Source organism: Pteropus medius, unplaced genomic scaffold (genome assembly GCF_902729225.1).
Source record: "Pteropus medius unplaced genomic scaffold, Ma_sr-lr_union100, whole genome shotgun sequence".
Taxonomy (NCBI): Eukaryota; Metazoa; Chordata; class Mammalia; order Chiroptera; family Pteropodidae; genus Pteropus; species Pteropus medius.
Window position 1 is genome coordinate 587,027 of NW_024342468.1, and position 20,731 is coordinate 607,757.

The 20,731-nt window shown below is 43.3% G+C and overlaps 1 protein-coding gene across 6 annotated transcripts in view; it reads left to right on the forward strand.

Annotated features, from left to right (window-relative positions):
• Positions 1–20,731, forward strand: part of NUP214 (nucleoporin 214) — an 88,562-nt gene that overhangs the window by 49,599 nt on the left and 18,232 nt on the right. For all 6 annotated transcript variants that reach the window (XM_039862878.1, XM_039862881.1, XM_039862880.1 and 3 more), the window contains 6 exons: positions 2,228–2,306; positions 2,692–2,770; positions 5,475–5,565; positions 7,365–7,426; positions 9,235–11,061; positions 12,652–12,722. In XM_039862878.1, coding sequence (XP_039718812.1) covers positions 2,228–2,306; positions 2,692–2,770; positions 5,475–5,565; positions 7,365–7,426; positions 9,235–11,061; positions 12,652–12,722 — 2,209 coding nt within the window. The remainder of the gene's footprint in view (positions 1–2,227; positions 2,307–2,691; positions 2,771–5,474; positions 5,566–7,364; positions 7,427–9,234; positions 11,062–12,651; positions 12,723–20,731) is intronic.

Genomic DNA, 20,731 nt, shown 5'->3' on the forward strand with positions numbered 1-20,731 from the left:
CCTTAAGGATATTCTATCTACTTGTTCCATCAGTTATTGGAGAGTGGTATTGATATTTTCAACTGTAGTGACTTTGCTTATTTTCCTTGCGATTCTGTCAGATTTTGCTTCATGTCAAAGTTCTGTTATTAGTTGTATAAATGTGTAGGATCGTTACAGTCTATTGATGAGGTGACCAGTTATCATTACAAAATGAGGGTGGAAGCTGAGGTCATTGATTCGAGGTTATTCTTTATTTCTTGTAAGATTAATTACTCCAAAATCTACTTTCTCCTATATTATTGTAGCCAGACCAGCTTTCTTTGTTTAGATTCTGTTGGAATTGTTTTTCTCCAAGAACCTAATTTCACTACGCAGTGACCTGTATGACTCCATTAGTCATTTCCAAAGCATTGCTCTAGTGTTGCCAGTCACATCAATGGCATTTGTAGACTCGAAGTAAATACGTGTCAATACAAAGCTCGATTTTTTTTTCAGTTGCAGATCAGAGCATGTGAGATGAATTTCTGATCTTTCAGGTTGGTATTGCTAGAGTGTAGAATACAGTGGTGCAAAATATGATAATTCTGAATTTGGCTTTTCCATTTTGAACATTTCTAGCCGTTGATTTCCTTTGTTTTGGTTCGCGATCGTGCACAAATCTTTGAACATGTTTTTGGTAGTGCACGGTTCTCTTCTGTTTGCTCTTGGGTCTTGGTGGATCTGATTTAGTCAGTTGGTTTGTTAGCCGAATGCACTGAACAGCATTTCTCTGCAGGGTTGTCATGTGACCCCGGGTGTAGGTACCGTGAATCCTAATTTTGTGTGTTTGGGAATTTAGGATACCCAAGAGATTTATGGTATTATCACAATTGAACAATAATTCTACTCGGTCTGTTTCGTGTAGGATTTAATTTACCATCATGTCATAACTAAATTTGGGGGGAAAAATGTTCCAGAATTGGATAACTGGCTGCTTTTGTTTTTATTTCTAGTTTCTTTTTTGCTTTCCTTTGAGAAAGCATGGAAGATTTTCATTTCCCTTGTGATTCTCTCGAGCTCAAACCATCTCTCTGCTTGAGTCTGCCGTGTCTGCCCAGGGATTTCTCAGTCCCCACATCTCGCTTACACATTCCTTTTCTCTGTGGGAGACGCAGCACAGGTGAGGCGGAGCGCTGAGCCTGGGTTCCTACCTGCTCAGGAGAATATCTCAGAAGAGCAGGGCTGTGTTTCTTCAGAGAGACACATATTTACAGCTCTTTCTGTATTCAGTAAAAAAAAAAAAAGGCAGTTTTGTTTCGTTGAAAATAACTATTTTTTTTCCTCTCTCGAGCTAATAACATTTGTTTGGGAAGGTTCCTCCGTTATTCCCACAGAGAATCTGGAGGTGCTTGTAAGATTGCTGTTGATTTTTTCTATGAGGCATGGGCTTATTTTTGTTTATCTTCTTCCAAGTTCACTTTTTGATGGAAAAATATTAATCCTCCTAACTGTAGGGAGGGCTGTGAAAAATAAAATTAGGTCCTGCAGCCGCTACTGCTGTACATACCGTCGTCATATTAGCTCGGGACTGAAGACAGATGAATCGACTAAAAAAATTGCTCCTGAGGGCCATGAATGGAGCTTTTGTCTGCAATCGCATTAAACGGGTGATTTTTTTTTCCTCACTTATTAACATTTAAGTAATTACTGAAATAAGTTTTCCGCATTCCACGTTCAGAGTTAATAAACAGTGGTGAGAGCTCCTCCTACAAATAGCGGATGCACTTTTCCTCCTGTAGCGAAGGCGCAGAAACGGAGCAGTGTGCGTTCGAGTCTCTTGTATGCCGAGGCGTGTATGGCGGCAGACCCTCTGCATCCCATAGATCCTGCTGAACATATTCTCCGTCTTGGAAAAGAGAGTCAGGAATCTCCACGTGGTCAGGACCTGGGGGCGACGAGGGGCATGGGCGAGAGGGCTTACTCTTCAGATGAGAAAAATTCTTACTTCTGGCTAAGTACAACATTTTTTAGGATTGCAGGAAGAAAATAAGTGTTAAAGTTACCGCTTTGACTTTTATGGTAAAGACCCACATTTCATTTAAAGAATTGATTCTTCACTCTGAGAAACATCAAATGACTTTGGTTAAGGTCCCAGACATGTATATTGTGACCCAAACTGGTGTTAGTTATTGGATAGAAGGTTGGCTCAAGGATGATTTTCACGCAGTCATGCCTCTCTCTTGAGTTCATGCTTTATGTTTTTCAGTTCTTCGGTGTCATACTCTACAGTCAAAGCACCTCACCCAGTGTTGACGCCAGTGGCCGCTAATAATCAGGCTAAGCAGGTAACTTACTGATTTCGACTTTGTTAACGGTCATGTGGTAACTGTCTTTGTAACTAAGACAGTCCTATTGTAGGTCTTCACTTTGCTTTAAATGAACTGTAAGTCTGACAAAAACCTATGAGCCTTTTCCCACAGTTTATACCAGTCTTGACCGTCGTGGGTCGGTCAGGGCCTGATATTCTCTTCATAGGCCATTTGACGTCCTGCATCTGGTAATCTTGGGTCATAGTTCTAATACCTTATATTTATATGGGGTATTTGGGTTTCTGTTTACTTTCACTGCACATTATCTTAGTTATAAACCGTGTTATCATTTCACATGTTCCTTCGTTCCGAAGGATAGTTAGTGGTTTCACATAAACGTTTTGGTCGTGTTCCATTACAGGGGTCGCTGATAAATTCCCTAAAGCTGTCTGGGCCCACATCAGCCTCTGGTCAGTTGTCATCCAGTGATAAAGCTTCAGGTAAGTTTGCATTTGTGTTTTAGGGAAAATAAAGGTGAAAGGAATGCCCACAATAGAGTTTATTGTTCTAGCCCCAGTGACAGTCCACATAGGCAGTCAAATAAGGAGAGATTCAAATGGCCTCAGTTCATGGAAGAATCGCCCAGAAATGAGCCCTTCAACAGCTCTGTAGACTTCTGAAATTTGAGAGCAATAGGCGAAAACCTTCCCTTCAATGTTTTTCCTAAAAAGGAGCAGTGGGGTGTTGTCCTCACCTGCCTCGCTGGACGATCCTTGGGAGAGGAGCGGATCGGACACTGAACTCTCTTATTTCTTCTGCTACAAGGAATGAAAAGTTCCCTCGGTTCACAATGACAGTTCAAAAGCCGGTCAAATACAAAAAGTAAAACGATCTGTTCCAATATAAGATTTCAAAGTAGATGTAATGTCAATATTAAAAGATTTTTATGGCTTCGCATACTTTCAGCCCTTACTCATGCAGAGAAATTAACTGAAATTGGTTTTTACAGTCACCGTAATTGCTTTGACCAGGCAGTCACTTTGCCCAAGCCAGCTTACGGCAGAAGCTTGCTTTTATGTATAACCTAACTCTGCCGTGGGGTCTTCCTCAGCATCCCTTTCATTGGCCCCTTCCTTGTAAGCCCACTTTATTTGGCATTGTTACATTCTGCTTCAGGGACCTTGGGCCATCTGCAGTCCTGCATTTTCACCCCACTCTGGACTCCGGCTTTTATTCCAATTGATGTTTTCAAGTGGGTTCTTCCAGCTAATTCCGTTAGAGATGCTGAAACTTCATATATTGGCAACCCACTTTCCATAACCTCTCCTCAGTCCTACAGTCATCTAGCTTTCTGATTGGAAGTTGGGTTTATCCTCACTAAATATTCCTTATCCGCAGAGGAAAAACAGTATTGCATAAGCCAAAGCTGTATTCTAGAATTCGGATTAAAGCAGAAGTGCAGGTGTTATCACGTAAGCCTTACTTGAGAAGGAGTTATATAGCTCTTCTTTAGGATTCAAATTAAGAAATTTGTTTCTATTTATGGCTAATATTTTATTCCTTTTTTTAAATTTTTCAATTACAGTTGGCATACAGTGTTGTATTAGTTTCAGTTGTTCTGGTTAATATTTTTTAAAAAAGTTTTGAAAGAGCCTATATTCTAACTTCTTGCATGGACTTCACTGGAGAATTTTTGTCATTTCTAAAGCGAAGAGGCAAGGAATTCTAAGGGACTTTGCTTGATGCGTGTCTTATGCTATTAGCATGACTTATAAAGAAGTTTTTAAGATTCCTTGTTCAGCGTTGATTATGAAATATCTCTTTTATTGCTGGGTGTTTACTTCTGTATTCACTTGCTGTAACTGAAAGAAAAAGACATTTCAGGGATGTAGGAAATTTTCCCTGAGAAATACTACTTAAGAATTTGCCAAAAATTTCTTTAAAAAAATAAAAGTCTGTCTGAAACCTCTGTAGAATAGTTCGCTTATTAATTAATAATGGAAATACCTTCATTGTTTTACTGATTATAAAACTATTACAGGTCCACAAAAGAGTCTTGGCGTTAAGATAGGTAACGTAGAAAGTGGAAGCTGCCCGATAAGTCCCATATTCCAGAGACGATGACCCTCAACGATTTGATATATATCTCTTGAGGTTATGTCATTGTTGTTTTTCAAACAAAAATAGGCGTATCCTATATCTATTGACTTATATATAATCTGTTTCTCCTTTACCCTCTTATAATAATTTTCCTGTTCATCTTCCAAACTCTGGTTCGGCTCTCCCTCATTTTAATGGAAGCCTAGGACTTCCTTTTACACTTGTACTCTGTTAAGTTTTACCAGCACTCTGCTGACAGTTTGGCTTGTTTCTGATTTTTCAAGGTTATAAGCAATACTGCATTGAATATCTTTGTACATACCACATTGTATTATAGTAGTTTTAAAAATAATTATACTAATATTTACCCCATACTCACTTAAAAAGAAGGTACCTCTTTTTTTGTTTGGTTTGGGGTTTTCTAAATGCAGTTTTCTCATTCTCCGCCCTCCTTTAAAAGTAGAGCAGTAAGGGAAAAGTCGAAGATAATATCCCAAGCTGTTAATAAGCAGTTACAGTGAGGTCGAATGTGGGGAGGATGATGGATTGCGCTTCTAACTTTCTACACTTCTCTGTATTACAGCCATCATGTTTTACCTCCATAATTTAAAAAAAATAAAAAAAAAAAAGGAAACTACAATTTTAAATACCAAAAGAAAAAAAACTTCGGAAAATACAGAAATGTAGGGAGAAAGTAAATAGCCATGAAGTCACTACTCAGAGATATTTAGTTAATGTAACTCTTTGGAGTTTTTTTCCCTTTGGTATGTATTTTTAATAATTATAAAGCTACTTTTAAAGCTTTGAATTCTAACTGCACTGGAATTATTTTGATCTCGATCCTGGAAAGGAGGGTGCGGCATGTCTTGGTTTGGAAGTAACGCCGACAGACCCAAAGGGCAAGTTCAGAGACCTCGAGCCTGAGTTAGGCAGCATGCGGGCTCCCCGGGGCTGTTGGCGTGCTGCGGCGTGCGCGTGAGGCCCACAGGCCTGGGGCCGCGCTCCGCACAACATCAAAATCGGTGCTGCAGGACGAACGGACTGGAACGGTGTTTCAGCTGTCTTTTTGGTAACGTTCTTATTTCTTTTTTTCCGTAATTTCAGGGCCAGGGACAACGAAGATAGAAACAGCTGTGACTTCTACCCCGTCTGCTGCTGGGCAGTTCAGCAAGCCTTTCTCATTTTCTTCATCAGGGTCAGTAATGAACTTAAATTTGTGGCAGATCGCTAGCAACCGTATAGGCAGCTTCCCCAAATCTTACAGTCACTAGCTATGTTTATGTGCTTATCCGACGTCCACCAACCCAGCATCCTTATCCCTGCAGTAACACATCTGGTCATAGTGGCAGTAGCTTAATGTCCCCAGTGTGACTCTTTTTCCCCTTTGCAGCTCAAGCTTATGCATGTGTTATTACATACTTGTTTATTTGTTGGCTAAGCCTCATTTTCTTTGGATAGGGTGGGTCTGTCAAATTATGTATTTGATCTGCTTTCCCATACTGAGATTGTCATTCTGACACCGGGGCTAGCCGTGACATTTGCATTGGCTTTACTGCACTGAGAGGTCAGTGCACTGAACTTCTGAGAGAAGGCGCTGAATGCACCACGGAGGCAGAGTGCTCGTGTCGGAACCTGCAAAGGTTGCCCAGGCGGCCGCCCCCTTCCGAGATGGAGTTAGACTCTGTGTGGCTGAGATGAAAACTTGCCCAGAGATTTTAGCCATTGAGAGTTGTGCTTTCAGCTCCATTAGAAAAGCCTCTTAAGCTCCTTCAGTTTGTACTTTTGTAACTGGAACCATCTTGGCCACGATCTCTTTCCTCTGATGTTAATATGTTTCTTGAGCATCCTTCAGGCCAAACACGTTAAAAGAGGGTGTTAGAAGAGAATTCGAGGGGGAAATTATATGTATGTTTTTTTCATTATTGTGAATCATTATATTTTATACTTTCCAAAGGGAGTTTGGAACAAGTTTTAAAGAGTAGGTCAGTGCCAATATTGTATCTTTTAAAAGCACTACTATTAATCTTTACTTCTGTGAACTGATAATCTTCCTATTTTTAAAATAATCTAAAAAAGTTTGTCATTGGGTCAGTGGCTTACCTCTATTAGATAAAATTTCTTCACCAAGATTGAGACAAAGAAGGTTTGTTTTTTTAATATGATAAAGTGTTTAACACATCGTTTTAGATGGTCTTAGTCTATTTGACGAAGGCAGTGATGGGTTAAAAAAGTCTAAATCCTTACAGTACTAATTACGTTTGATACGTTTGGTCCCTTATATTTCAAAGCTATCGTTTTAAATTTGTTATTCGAGCTTTTGCCACAGTGAACAGTCTATTCTGGTTCACATTCGTGCTGAATTTTCTCGAAACTTTGGCTGTGGCGACTTTACCCACAGTGTGAAGAGAGCGCACAGGAGGAGAGAGGGAGTGATAAAAGGGGTCAGAAAGGTTCTCGAACCAAACTGCCCCTGCCCGGAACGAAGCATTGAGTCGAAACGGCAGTGACGGGCTTGTTTCATGCTCTCCCTCCTCGCCCCTCGTGGCGTGGCGCTGTCCTGCCGTGCTCGTCGATGTGGGGGTGGGGGGGGTTCTGAGACATCCCCCAGTCCAGCCTGTCTTGTCCCCATCGTCAGGCACACCACTGCTCTCGCCATCATTCCCACGTGCACGTTCCTGGTGGTTTCTACGTCTCCTTTGCCTTCGTTGGCATAGGCCCCCCCCCCACACCTCCACCTTAGAGACCCAGCTGCCCATCTAGGGCCTTCCCAGCCGCTGCTCCCTCCTTACCACCCCCGCAGACACCCTTCCCTGCTTAGAAATCACCGAGTGGCTTTCCTGCCTCTCGCACAGGGGCATGCGCTCTGTTGCCTGTCTCCTAGATCGTAAGTTCCTCGAGAGCAGATGGCGTGAATGAATTATGAAACGTAACGCTGACAGGCACCATCGTGCCTGCAGTTCGCTCCCTTTTGACTTCTCTTCCTCCTCTCCCCAGGTCTGGCTTTAATTTCGGGATACTCACACCAACGCCGTCTTCTAATTTCACTGCCACACAAGGTACAGTCTGCACTGCGTAGCGTGACTTTGTGTCCCCCCCAGACAGGCACAGGTCCTTTTTGTACAGACATGGCGTTTTACTTGCTGCCGAGTCTCTCTTAAAGCATCTACAATAAATTGCTGCTGTTATGATGCATCGGGAATAGGCTGGATTTCAGAAACCATTGGGAAGGACTTCTGTCTCTCTTCATAATTAGAAACAAGGGATTTTTTTCATAAGTGTCTTCCAGTTTTCAGTTTAAGTAATTAAGTTTGTTTTCCTTTTAAAAAGAAAGCTTTTGTAAGAAGTAACATGCCCTAGCCTCACACTCGTACCCTCGGCTATTACCACGGCAATTGTTATAGTTCCTTCTGAGGGTTCTGTTTTCCACTTTAGTTCATTTAGCGCCATCTCACGTGAATTTTCCAGTATTATAGAAAATCTTATGTAAAAGTCGTTTTTTATGGCTGTATAATTTCTGTCTTCTTGGAATGCTATAATTTATTTAACTACCTTTTGGCCATTTATGTTATTCCCCAGTTCTCTGTATAATAATACGATGAGCATCTTTCACCTATCCATTTAACACATATTTTTTAAGTGCTTTCTGTGTGTTAGCCCAAGTGGCAGACACACAGAGAGAGATGGGGGAGTTGAAAGCGTAGCAGACCTCCTAAACCTGATCCATGTGGCCTTAGAGTGTTGTCGATTTGATTCCTTCTTTTTGGAACAGTGATTCTTAAACTTTCTTTTTAACCTCTGCCCACTCAGATGTGGTGGAATAAATACCTTCGAGGCCCACCTCCTTCCCATTTCACTTTCTGGAGGAAAAACAACTCAGTGACATAAAAAGATTAGAGAGGAACAAAATAATTGTCAAAAATCGTAAATAAAAGAGTAATAAAATACAATAGCAGTTCTATAAACATTTTTATTAATATGAGAATAGATAACAATCCAAGACCATAAGCAACTCGATACAACACCAGTGATACAAAGAGGTCTTTCTGGAAATTACACACAGGTAGTAGGGGCTTTGCAGTGTTCCCAGGAGTTTGTGACAGCCAGACTTCTTAAAACAATATGGGGTTAGGAACATCAGTAAACACTTGCAATAGACTAATTTTCGTTTATAAATATCAAATTTTAGTTAGGCTTATTTATTGACCACTTATTGTTTGACCCGGCCTTGCCTTGAGTGCTTTACCTGTATTTTATTTAATCTTTCTAACAACTCTGTGAGGTGGGTACTGTTATTATCTCTGTTTTCCAAATGGGGACCTTTTCCAGAGTCGCACAGCCAGCAAATCTAGAGCCCAGGTGCCTGACCAGTGGTCCTCCTGCCTCTCAAACCACTGACTGAGGAGAACACTAGGGCATCATCCTTAATTGTATGTGAAAATCATTGTCTTTGGATTGACACTCCCTTTGTCCATTAAAAAACCACGGGGAAAACTTCCATTTTGGATCAGTTCCTGGCCCATCAGGAGGTCGCTAGGCCAGCCCTGGGCCAAGAACGTTAATGCAGAAGGCACACGCAGGCCGTAGGGAAGAGGCCTTTCCGTGTCTCTTTGGGATGATGGGTCGATTTCACGCATCTTAGATCTGGCGTATTTGTTGTCATAAAGAGTAGTTGTCCTTTCACGTCAGTGCGATGACTCAGGCCAAGCAATGTCCCCATGGAGAAGCGTTAGTTCTGTCATCCCCACGGACAACAAGCCATGTCCGACCACACCGAGGGCGCAGGGAGGCTTCAGCGCCATAGGCAGTGGCAATGTGACAGGTCATCGGCCAAACCCAGGCCACCCTAACCTCTCCTTCTTACCAGGGGCCACACCACCTGCTAAAGAGTCCAGCCAACTCGACGCGTTCTCCTTTGGCGGGGGAGGCCGACCCTGCCCTGAGCCCGTTCCAGAAAGCTCCTCTCCCTCAGGGGTGACAACCAGCACCAGCGGAGCTGCCGCTGCTTCTCCCGGAGAGTCGGCTCCATGGGGCAGCAGGCCCAGCGCACCTTCTGGACTGGCTCTCGCCACGCCGTCCAGCAAGCCGGAAGCCCCGCCGTCCAAGCTGGGCGAGCTGCTCTTTCCCAGCTCTTCGGCTGGCGAGACTCTGGGAAGTTTTTCAGGACTGCGGGTCGGCCAAGCAGATGATGCCACCAAGCCAGCCAGCAAGGCGTCATCCGTGGGCCTCCCCAGTGCGCAGCCAGCCAAGCCTTCACTCGTCCCCTCAGCCTTTAATTTTACGGGCCCTGCGGTGCCCGGGAAGCAAGCAGAGCCCCCCGTGACTTCCTCTGTGACCGCCACCACGGCAGCGGCAGCAGCAGCAGCCACCAGTGCAAGCACGAGCAGCTTCTCAAGTGGTGTCTTTGGCAGCCTGCCCCCCACCAGCGCGGGGACCCCCGGGCTGATCAGCTTCGGCGGGGTGTCCCTAAGTGGAAGCAAGACGAGTTTTTCATTTGGAAGCCAGCCGACGAGTAGTACAGTGCCGCCGTGTGCCCCACCAGCAGCCACCACTGCCACTCCCCTTCCCGCGTCATTCCCCACGTTGTCATTTGGTGGCCTCCTGAGTTCAGCATCTGTTCCCACCCCACCTGCATCCTCTGCTAAAAGCGCAGAGGAGGCTGCGTCGTCATCTTTGCCCGAGAAGCCAGGCACCAGTGAGGTCTCGGCGTCAACAACCTCGCTTCTGGGGCAGCAGCAGGCCGCCCCACCCCCCCAGGCCCCTCTGCCGGCGTCCGACCCTGTGAGCAAAGACCCCACTTCGGTCCAGCCGGTGGCTGGCGGGCCCAGCGCCATGGCATCTAGTGCCAGTCTTCTCGCGCCTGCCACAGAGGCCGCGTCAGCAGCCACCGTGGTCCCTGATGGCAAGACAGAGCCGGCATCTCCTGCTTCCACCCTTCCAGTGCCCGGGCAGACTGCTGTCACGGCAGCTACAACCCCAAGTGCAGTCCCTGTGACCGCGGAAACAGCGGGTCCCCCCACCACCTCTGCTGCTGTTTCCAGCGTTGCTCCGAGCCCAGCTACAGAGACGGCAGTGTTCGGGACTGTCACTTCTGGCTCCTCTGTCTTTACTCAGCCACCTGCTGCCAGTTCTAGCTCAGCTTTCAGCCAGCTCACCAGCAGCACAGCCACTGCCCCCTCTGCCACCCCCATGTTTGGGCAGATGGCAGCCAGCACCGCACCAAGCCTCTTTGAGCAGCAGACAAGCAGCATAGCTAGCACGGCAAGTGCCACGCCACAGGTCAGCAGCTCGGGCTTTGGCAGTCCTGCTTTTGGCGCCTCGGCCGCAGGGGTCTTTGGACAGACGACCTTTGGGCAGGCCCCGGCCTTCGGGCAGTCGACAGGCAGCCCCGCGAGTGGCTTTTCCTTCAGTCAGCCTGGGTTCAGCTCCGTGCCAGCTTTCGGGCAGTCCGTGGCCTCCACTTGCACATCCACGTGTGGCAGTGTCTTTGGCGCCTCTTCCAGCACCAGTAGCGCCAGCTCTTTCTCATTCGGACAGTCTTCTGCCAACACAGGAGGGGGCATGTTTGGCCAGAGCAGCCCCCCTGCTTTCGGTCAGAGTCCTGGCTTTGGGCAAGGAGGCTCTGTATTTGGCGGCACCTCGGCCACCACCACGACAGCAGCATCCTCGGGGTTTAGCTTTTGTCAAGCTTCAGGTAAGAATTTATGAAAGATTTTTACCTCGTTCTCTGTATTGTTTGAAACATTTGCAATTGACTTGTATTACTAAGTTTAAGGTCATGGCAAATAATAACGAATAACTCGTAAATAAGAAATTTCTAATTCGGAAGTTACTTCAGAGGTTGTTACGTCCCAAACTGTCAAGCCTCATGACGACTGAGCCGACGTCATTTAGTGCCCGTAGCAGAGCCGCAGCTATGCCCCAGAGCCCCTCACTCGGGTCCGCCGCCCTGCCCGTGTGTTGTATTTCCTCTGACACCATCTCGCTTGCTAGAAGGGTACATGCCGACATTGGAAAAGTTTGGTTTTTTTCTATTTCCAATGTTGTAATTCTTTAAAAAGTCTTTAAATTTTACCATTTTTGAAAGTAAAATGTAATCCTTCCCATTACGTATCTAATTCTAACAGCTCCTTTAACTTCGAAAAGTGAGCAATAGAACAATTCGAAAATCTTTTCGAAGTCTTGCTTTCTGGTGGTTATCTAATGGACGGCAGGTTCTCAGCTGTGAGGCTCTGGGAGACAACAAGGATTATTGATTTCTTGGTGGGCAGGGTTCCAGGTAACTGCTAATTCATTTCTCTGGTGATGATTTATTTGAAAACGGTTCATAATTTATCAGAAGGGAAATCTTTTCTTTCCTTCCTTCAACAGATGTCAGTTAAGCTCCCACTAGTTTGACTACAAGGCCACAGTGGCGAAAGAGTTGAGACGCACCTGATGCCCTTTGAAGAGGCCAGTTGGCCGATTTGAGTGGCGGGAATGTGATAAATCAGTCGAGAGAATGGGCAGGGAAAGGCCTCACGAGTCTTAGGAAGGAGTAGGGTATCAAACACTACCTCTGTGCGTCCTATGTTCTGCAGTCAGAATTTGAGATTCCCTCACACGCAGGTATAATCAAACTACTTTAACGTCATTGAAAACCCCTAAGAAATCTTTCCTGTGGTAACCGCGGAAAGGTGACGGAGCGGTCTGCCCCAGCCCTGGCCGCGGAACTGAGACCCGCCCGAGCTCCCTGGCCTAGACCCACAGAAATGAGGCTGGAACAGCCGCCCTCGGACTCCTTGTCTGGGGCTCTCGTTCCAGCATCGGGTTCTGCCTGGTTTCCCCGGGCCCTGTTCAACCCAGCATTTCAGCCATGTTACGTCACGTCGAAGAAACATCGGCTGCCCTGAAACAATCTGGGGTCTGAAAATAGAGGAAACTGGGGAGCAGAAATATCTGTGAAGTTTAGTCGATCACTGGAAAGACTTCCTGGCAGTTAAAAGGCTAGGACAAAGCTGCTCTGAGAGTATTCCACTTTTCTGGTCCCCACCCGCCCCGGGGTTTGGTAGGAGACAGAATTCAGTCCTTGGGACTTTGGAATTTAAACGATTATAAAATGTTAGCAATGAATTAAAGACCTTTATTTACTCATAATTTTCTCTATTTCTTAGATTGGAAGGCAGATTTTATTCATGGGTTTCTTGTGGGATATCTTAGCACATCTGAATACCATTTTAGGAAAAAAAAAAACTTCGATGTTTTTAAAAGACTCATCCAATTTAAACTTGTTTTTATTTTATAGGTTTTGGGTCTAGTAATACCGGTTCTTTGTTCGGTCAAGCAGCCAGCACTGGTGGAACAGTCTTTGGCCAGGTAAATATGTGTCCGCCTCTATTTATGTCAATGTATGTCAAACCCATCCACGTCATTCCTGTGTATATATGATCAGTTCACGTTGTACACCCAACCCCAGCAAACAGCTTTGTGATTCTCAAGCTCTGCTTTCTTTGGCTACCTTGGGGACACAAAAGTCTCAGCCTCTGATTCGAATCACTACAGTTTTGATCATTCTTTGAAAGCACTTTAAAAATACATCTTCCGATTCTCATCACTCGGCCTGTTCTGTTAGGCCAGGGGTTGGCAAACTATGGCCCATGGGCTAAATCTACTCCTTCATTTTGTGTTTTATTTTTTGTTTTGTCGTGGTGTGGTTTTTTTGTTGGTTTTTTTTTTTTTTTTTTTTTTCAGTCCTTGAGCTAAGGTGGTTACCTTCTCAAGTGGTAATTTAAACAAAAAGATGAATATGCAGCAGGAACCATATATGGCCCCTGTGCTGAACTGTGTGTGGTACGGGAGCTTCTTTTAGTGACCTCCGCTGTTTGAGGTTGTGTGGCTAGTGGTTCTCTGTGTGCTGGGCGTAGCTTTAAGTGCTTTATTCAGATGGACTCGCGTGAGCACCGATACTTCTGTAGGTGTTGCTGTTATGCTCATTTGACCGATGAGGACGCAGAAAGGTTACATTCACTGCACTTAGATCACAGTAACCGCATGAGGAGCCCTTCCAAGGACGGGACTCTGATGTGTCAGCAGTGATCGGGGCTTTCTGAAGGTGGGGCTGGGATTTGTCCAGTAGCTAATGAACTGGGAGGCGCGTTCTTTGTGTCTGACACACCTTCAGTAGCAGATCTTCTTTATCATCTTTCTCCTTGGAATGTGGGCTCTGCCCTAGTCAGCGATCCTTGATAGAGAAAAATGAAACATCTGATTTCCAGTGTTCGGTGAGGCCAGGCTAGATCACTTAAACCAAGTTCCCCGCTGAAAACAGCTAAAAAGGCTAAGTAAAACACAAAAACCACAGTGTTAAAAGCACTGATAAGCTAACAGGGTGTTTCGCCAAAGCCACGTTAAAAAGGAAAACAGGAACTCATGGAAGTGAGTGGGCACAAAAGCCACTTTGCCCTGCGAGCGTTTACTAATCTAGGAAAATTCGAATTTCCTATTTTAACACCCCGAAAGGGCAGAGGGGCAGAAATCACTAACACACAGTGAGAGATCCTCTCCACGACGAGGTGGGCCTCCAGATTCACCTGCCTCGGCCCGTGGACGTGGCCCAACGTGATCCTTGGATGCCGGCGTCTGCAGATGGCCGGCAGAAGCAGCTCCGACACTCTGAAGAAAGAAACTTTACTCTCGGCCTCAATAGTTCTTTTTAAATTAGAGTATTTTCTTAGTTTCGGGTGTACAACATAGTGATTCAACGTTAGTATATCTCATGACATGTCCACCGCACGAAGACTAGAAACCATCTGTCACTGTGCATACTTCTCACACTGTTATTGACTGTAGTCCCCTTCACCTCAAATAATTTTTAGGGTCATCAATTCCCACACCTCAGTAAGTCACAGAAGGAGACAAGAAACTATGACCAAGAGCCAGTATAAACATCAGACATACATACATTTGCAGAAACTTCCTAGACTATATGTTTAAAAGAAAGAAAAGACAAACTTGAAAATACCAGTAAAGACTAGGAAATTGTAAGAAATGTCATAGCTTTGAAAAAGAAAGAAATAGAACTTTCAAAGAAATATGATAATTAAAATTTTGAATCAATAAATTAGTCCCAGGTGAAGAGAACAGTAATACACTAGACCAGGAATCAGCAAACTTTTTCTATAAAGAGCCAGATAATAAATATTTTAGACCTTAAGAGCACAGTGATATTCCCATAAGGCGTTATTTACAAAAACAGGCTGGATTTAGCCCGTGGACTGTAGTTGGCTAACCCTTGAACTAGAAGGTTAGTCAGACTAAGTTACCAGGAATGCCTCCTGGAGAACAAAAAAAGATGGAAGATACAAAAAAGAAGCAGAATCTTAAAAGAAAATCCAGCATGCATTGTATCAAAAGGAGAAAAAGAATGTATGGCGATAGAAGAGAAAAAGACAAATTTCCAAAACCGATAGGAAACAGCCAGATTCAGAAGCCCAGGAGATGCCAAGCAGAACGTGTAAAAGGACATTGATTCCAAGACCTATCATAGCGAAACTGCAGAAGAACAAAGATAAAATATTAAAAGCACCCAGAGGGGGTAAAAAAGACGGGGTTACTTTAAAAGCAGCAGTGGTCGGACTGACAGCTGACTTCTTTGCAGTGACAGCGAAAGCCACAGACCTACCTAGAATTTTGAAACCCAGCAAAAAATATCTTTAAAGAAGGAAATTAAGACATTTTTCAGATAGGTCCCGAGAGAATTGATGCCTAGCAGACCTGACGGATATTCTTCAAACAGAAGCAAAATCTGACCTGACTAAAATTACAGCTCTCTTAATTTGGGGGTAAGACGAGCCATGAAATAGGGTCACTGTAGCCTGTATAACCAAAAGAGTAATTGTATTCAGAATACAGTAACAGTGCAAATCAAAAAGAGAAAAGACAGCTACAGCCCCACCGAAAGGGCTAAAATCGGAAGGACCGACAATACCCAGGATCTGGGAAGAAGTACAGCAACTAGAAACGCTCGCACATCGCGGATGGACTGAATTCCTACAGCCGCGTCAGAAAGCTGTCTGGCAGCATCAGGACCAGATGCACAAATCCCTGCTGGCCCAGCAGATCTACTTCTAGCTGTGAAACCGACACAAACGAGTACCTTTGTTCACCAGAAGATCCGGATTAGAATATTCATAGCAGTACATTCAGAACAGATAAAAATAGGAGACAACCCAAATGCTGAAGAATGGATAACGTAATTGGTATAATTTATACAATGAGATACCACAAAGCAGTGAAATAAAACGTGCTACTTCTATCCGAAACCAAATGGATGAATCCCACAGACACGGTGTTCAGTGAAAGAGCCGGACACGAGTGCGCGCTGCCAGGCCGCGTTTACCTAAAGAGTCGGTTACAGGCAAGCGCAGCTATCACGACAGAAATCAGAATAGTGGTTACTCTTAGGGCATTGAAACCGGGGTGCACAGGAGCCTTCTAAAGTCCTAACAGAGTTTGGTATCCTGAACATTAAACGTTACAGATGTCAGAATTCATTGAGCTCTCTGCACATAAAATTTGTAGACTTAAAAAATACAGTAGAAAGAATATTGGCAAAGACTTCATAAGAAAGGATAGTGTTGGTTGCATGACAATGTGAATGTACCTAATGCCGCTGAATTGTACACTTAAATGCTTAAAATGATAAGTTTTAGGTATCTACCGCAATTTTTACAAAAAGGGGAAATAAGATAACAAAAAATAAAGGTTATTCAGAGGACCAATAAATATATTCAAGTTAATTAGTAATACAACTTAAAACCACAAGAGATGTACACCTATGTGACAGCAGGAATTAAAAGCGCAACAGTACCAGAACGTCAGTGACTACGCAGAGCACGGAGACTCATCACTCCTAGTCGGGGGGTGTACGTTGGTACAACCACCTTGGGAAATAGTTTGACGTGATCGAGTGAAGACCAGCAGTTCCGCTTCCGGGTGCGTCCTTCAGAGCAGCGCGTCAGCATGCAAGAGCATTCGTGGCGACATCGTTACAATAACTGAAGACAAGAAACAACCCAAACGATTATCAGCATTCCAGTGGGTAGATGGACTTGTGTTATTCTGTGGTATAATTTACCCAGCTGTGAAAATGAACAAATTAGAGCTAAATGGGCAACTCACAGGCATAAGAGAGAAAACTTACTATGATAAACTATACTGGTCACTTTGTCGCCCGTTATTGTTCACAGAAATTTTATTTGCAGTTGGAGGGGCCAGAGATTCAAATCAGTATTTTTTCTACGATGACAGGGAGCTACCTCATCAGTTATCTTCAGCATCTATCCCCAATACTTAGGCCTGCGGCTAGCACATAATGGGCATGAGAAGAATGAATGACTTCAGGTAGTACGAGTATCCTCAGAAAACCTAAGGATGCAAGGCCGGTTCTGGCGAGGATGTAGAAGACCTCCATTCTTGTTACAACACGAAAAACAGGTAGTGCAAACATCACTTACTCATGGGTATTGGAATTATCTAGTGCCGTGTAGCAGATCACCCCCACACCTAGTAGCATTTACTTTTATATGTAATATTTATTTGTTCGTTTGTCTCTCTCTGGTGGTTGGCTTGGCTGTTGGTTCAGACCTTTACTGGAGCTCTTGGCTAGAACGTCTACTTGTGACTTCTCTGTGCAGCTGGAATCTTCCTCACAGCACGGTGGCTGGAATCCGAAGAGAACTATTCCAAGAAAAAGAGGGAGCCAGGCAGAAGCTGCATGACCTTTGTGACCTTTCAGGAGTCACAGAGCATAATTTGTGTTGCATCCCCTTTTTTATTCAAAGCAGTCACCAAGTCCCACCCAGGTTCAAGGGGGGCGGAGATAGACACCTCTTGCTCCAGAAGAGCATACGAGTCCACACATATTGCTGTGACCATCTTTGGAAAATCTGTCACAGTGGGACTGTCAAAGAGTGGCAGAAAGCGTCATCGACTTGCTTTCCAGGGAGGGCGGCCCGTTGGGTGAGCACGATGGTACAGCAGCTTCTGGGGCGAATGTCGGGTTTGGGTTTGGAAAGGTGGGAGAGCAGCCTTGCCGAAGACTGAGGAAATTTACTGGCTGGAGAAGAAGCTATTGAGAACAATGGGAGCAAGCAAAATAAATGACCAATAAACACATGAAAAGTTTATCAATAGCATTAAACATTAGGAAAACAAAAATCGAAACCATGAGATGTACCACTTCACACCCACTAGAATGGCTATAATTTAAAAAAAAAAAAAAGATATCGACAAGAATGTAGAAAAATTGGAAGCCTCGTGCATCTCTCGTTCAAATGTAAAATGGTGCAGCCACTATGGAAAACAGTCTGATGATTCCTCCTGAAGCTAAACAGAAGCGTATGACCCAGCAATTCCGCTCCTAGGTGTATGCCCAGAGGCATCGAAAGTGGTCACCCGTTCGCCAGTGTGCACTGCAGCATTATTCACAATAGCCAAAAGGTAGACACAATGCAAATGTCCATCAACAGATGACTGGCTAAACAAAACATGAGATATACAGATATATACATAACAATAGAATGTTATTCATTCTTCAAAGGGAAGTGCGCATTCATACTACTCGTGGATGAACCTTGAATACGTGATGCTAATTAAAACAAGCCACACAAAAGGACAAGTATTGTGGAATTCCACTTCTATGAACTATTTAGAATAGGTTAATTCAAAAGTAATCATTTAAAAATGACTACATGAATAGAGAATTGTTAGAGTATAAAATTTTTGTTTGGTATGATGAAGAGTTCTAGAAACAGGTGGGCAGTGGTGGTCGCGCAACACTGAATGTATCTAACGCCAGTGAATTGTACTCTCAAAATGGTAAGCTTCACGTTATGTATGTTTTATAATAAAAAATTAAAATGACAGTAATAAAATTATTTTAAAAAAAAACATAAACTTACAGAGCCATAAATTAGATCGGAGGTTAGCAGGGGTGGGGGTGGAGGGGGGAATGGGGAAGTTATTGCTTAATGGTTACAGAAGTTTGGCCGCAGTGATGACAAAATTTTGGAAATAGATAGGTGGTGGTAATTGCACAATGTTGTCAATATAATTAATGCTGCTGAATTGTATACTTCAAAATGGTTAAAATGGCAAGTTCTGTGTTACATACATTTTACCACAATTTTGAAAATAATGTAACATACCAAAAATCATTGAATCTTATACTTGAAATCAGTGAGTTGTGTGATATATGAATTCTATCGCAGTGAAACTTTTTTCAAAACAAACAAATCGGGGTCTGAAAGACTTGCACATACAACAGTAATTTGTTTGATATAAAAATCCTCCTGATCCGCCCCTCCCCCACTTTTACTAAGAGAAAGGAAGTAATGGCAGGACCGAAAAGCAGAAAGAACTTGCACAGCCCTGCAATCTCCTGTTGCCTAGAACTGTCGAATCCAAAGGTGATGCAGCAGCCCACTGCCTCCTGGCTCCAGGCTTAAACACTCATAAGACAAACAACCTAAACTGTAAGCAAAGACACTGCTGGGCTAAGCAGAGGTGAGTTCATTCTTAAACCTGTGAGTCCCCATTCAACTCAGCACTTAGTGAAATCTGAATAATTAAATTACCTCCTGGCTTTACGATAGAGATGAAAGGGAGGGCTCTCACTTTCTAGAAGAAACACTCGTGTTCTTCAGTCACCACACAACTGTTCTTAGTACACAAAGTTTAGTATCCCCCCCCAAAAAAAATAATTATGTAACATATGAAGAAGCAAAAATAAAAGGGGAGCTCACGATTATATTTTGGAAATCAGCAGAAAACAATCCACCGATAATCCAGATATTGGAACTGTCTTGTAAAGACTTTAAAATAACTATCGTCCTCAAAGATTTACAGGAAAATTAATGGTTGAATATGAATGGTTGAATAAGGAATCTCAGCAGAGAAATGGTAATTACAAAAGCAACAGAAAGTCTTGATCTGTATCTAAAATAAAAATCTAGTATCTGAAATAAACTAGACATTTCACAGCAGAGCGAATACTGCAGAACAGTGAGCTTGAAGACATGTCAACAGACATTATCTAAAATGAAGCTCAGAGAGACCGAAAAGAAAAAAGTATTAATGATCTGTGCGACAATATCAGTCCATCCAATGTATTTGTGATCAGAGTCCCCGAGAAGAGGAGACAGAATGGGATAGAAAAAAAATAATTCGAAGAAACAATGGCCAGTCTTTTCCAAATTCGTTGAAAAACAGGAATCCACAAATTCAAGAAACTCTGAGAATCTCAAACAATAAATAAGAGAAAGCCACACCTAGACATGTCATACTTAAGCTTCTGAAAACCAAATGTTAAAAATTTTTAAGCAACTGAAGAAAAAGACGACGTACAAGGAAATAATGTATTGTGTGTTTCTAACAAGATAGCAAATATATGACAGCCATAGCAAAAATATCTTTGCTACCTAAGAGTAGACCAGTGGTTCTCAAGTTATCGATTTTGTCCCCAGAGGAATTTCACGGTCACAATATTTGGAGACATGTTTGGTCCTCATGAGTGAGGGACGCTACTAGCATCTAGTTGGTAGAGGCCAGTGATGCTGCTAAACATTCTGTAGCCCTGCAAAACAAAGAATCATCCAGCCCAAAATGTCAGTAGAAACCATTAGATAGTCAGAGATTTCTTAGAACATAAAAAGCACTAACCATAAAAGAAGAAAATTGGAAAACTGGACTTTATGAAAGTTACAAACGAATGCTCATCAAAACACTCGTTATAAAAGTGACAGGGAGAAAATATTTGTGACATATACATTAAGCCAAAGGGCTTCTGTCCAGAAATATAAAAAGAACTCTGAATCAAAAACAAAAAGACAACTCTTTAATAAACAAAATACTTGGACAGATACTTTACAAAAGGGGATATACGAATGGCCAATAGGCACATGAAAATTAAAGACACAGTGACACTACTTCATACCCACTAGAGTCCTTAAAAGTTAAGTAACAAAACCAAACGTGAAGATTGGAGCAACGAGGTGTCGGTGTGTTGCCGGTGGGCATGTAAAATGGTTCAGTCACTTTGGAAACCCACTGGCAATTTCTTAATAAGTTAAAGATACACCGACTTTATGGTTTAGCAGTTTCAGTCCTAGGTATTTACCCCAAAGAAATGAAGATACATGTCCACAAAAAGACTTCTATAAGAACATTTGTGGCAGCTTTTTGACAGACCAGACCTGGAAATGACCCAAACGTCCAGCCTTCAGATCGTAGTCGTTGGTGGCATGCTCACACAGTGGACTTCTGCACAGCAACAAGAAGGGAGGAATGACTAATGCGTACGACGACGTGGATGAATCTCAGAGCAT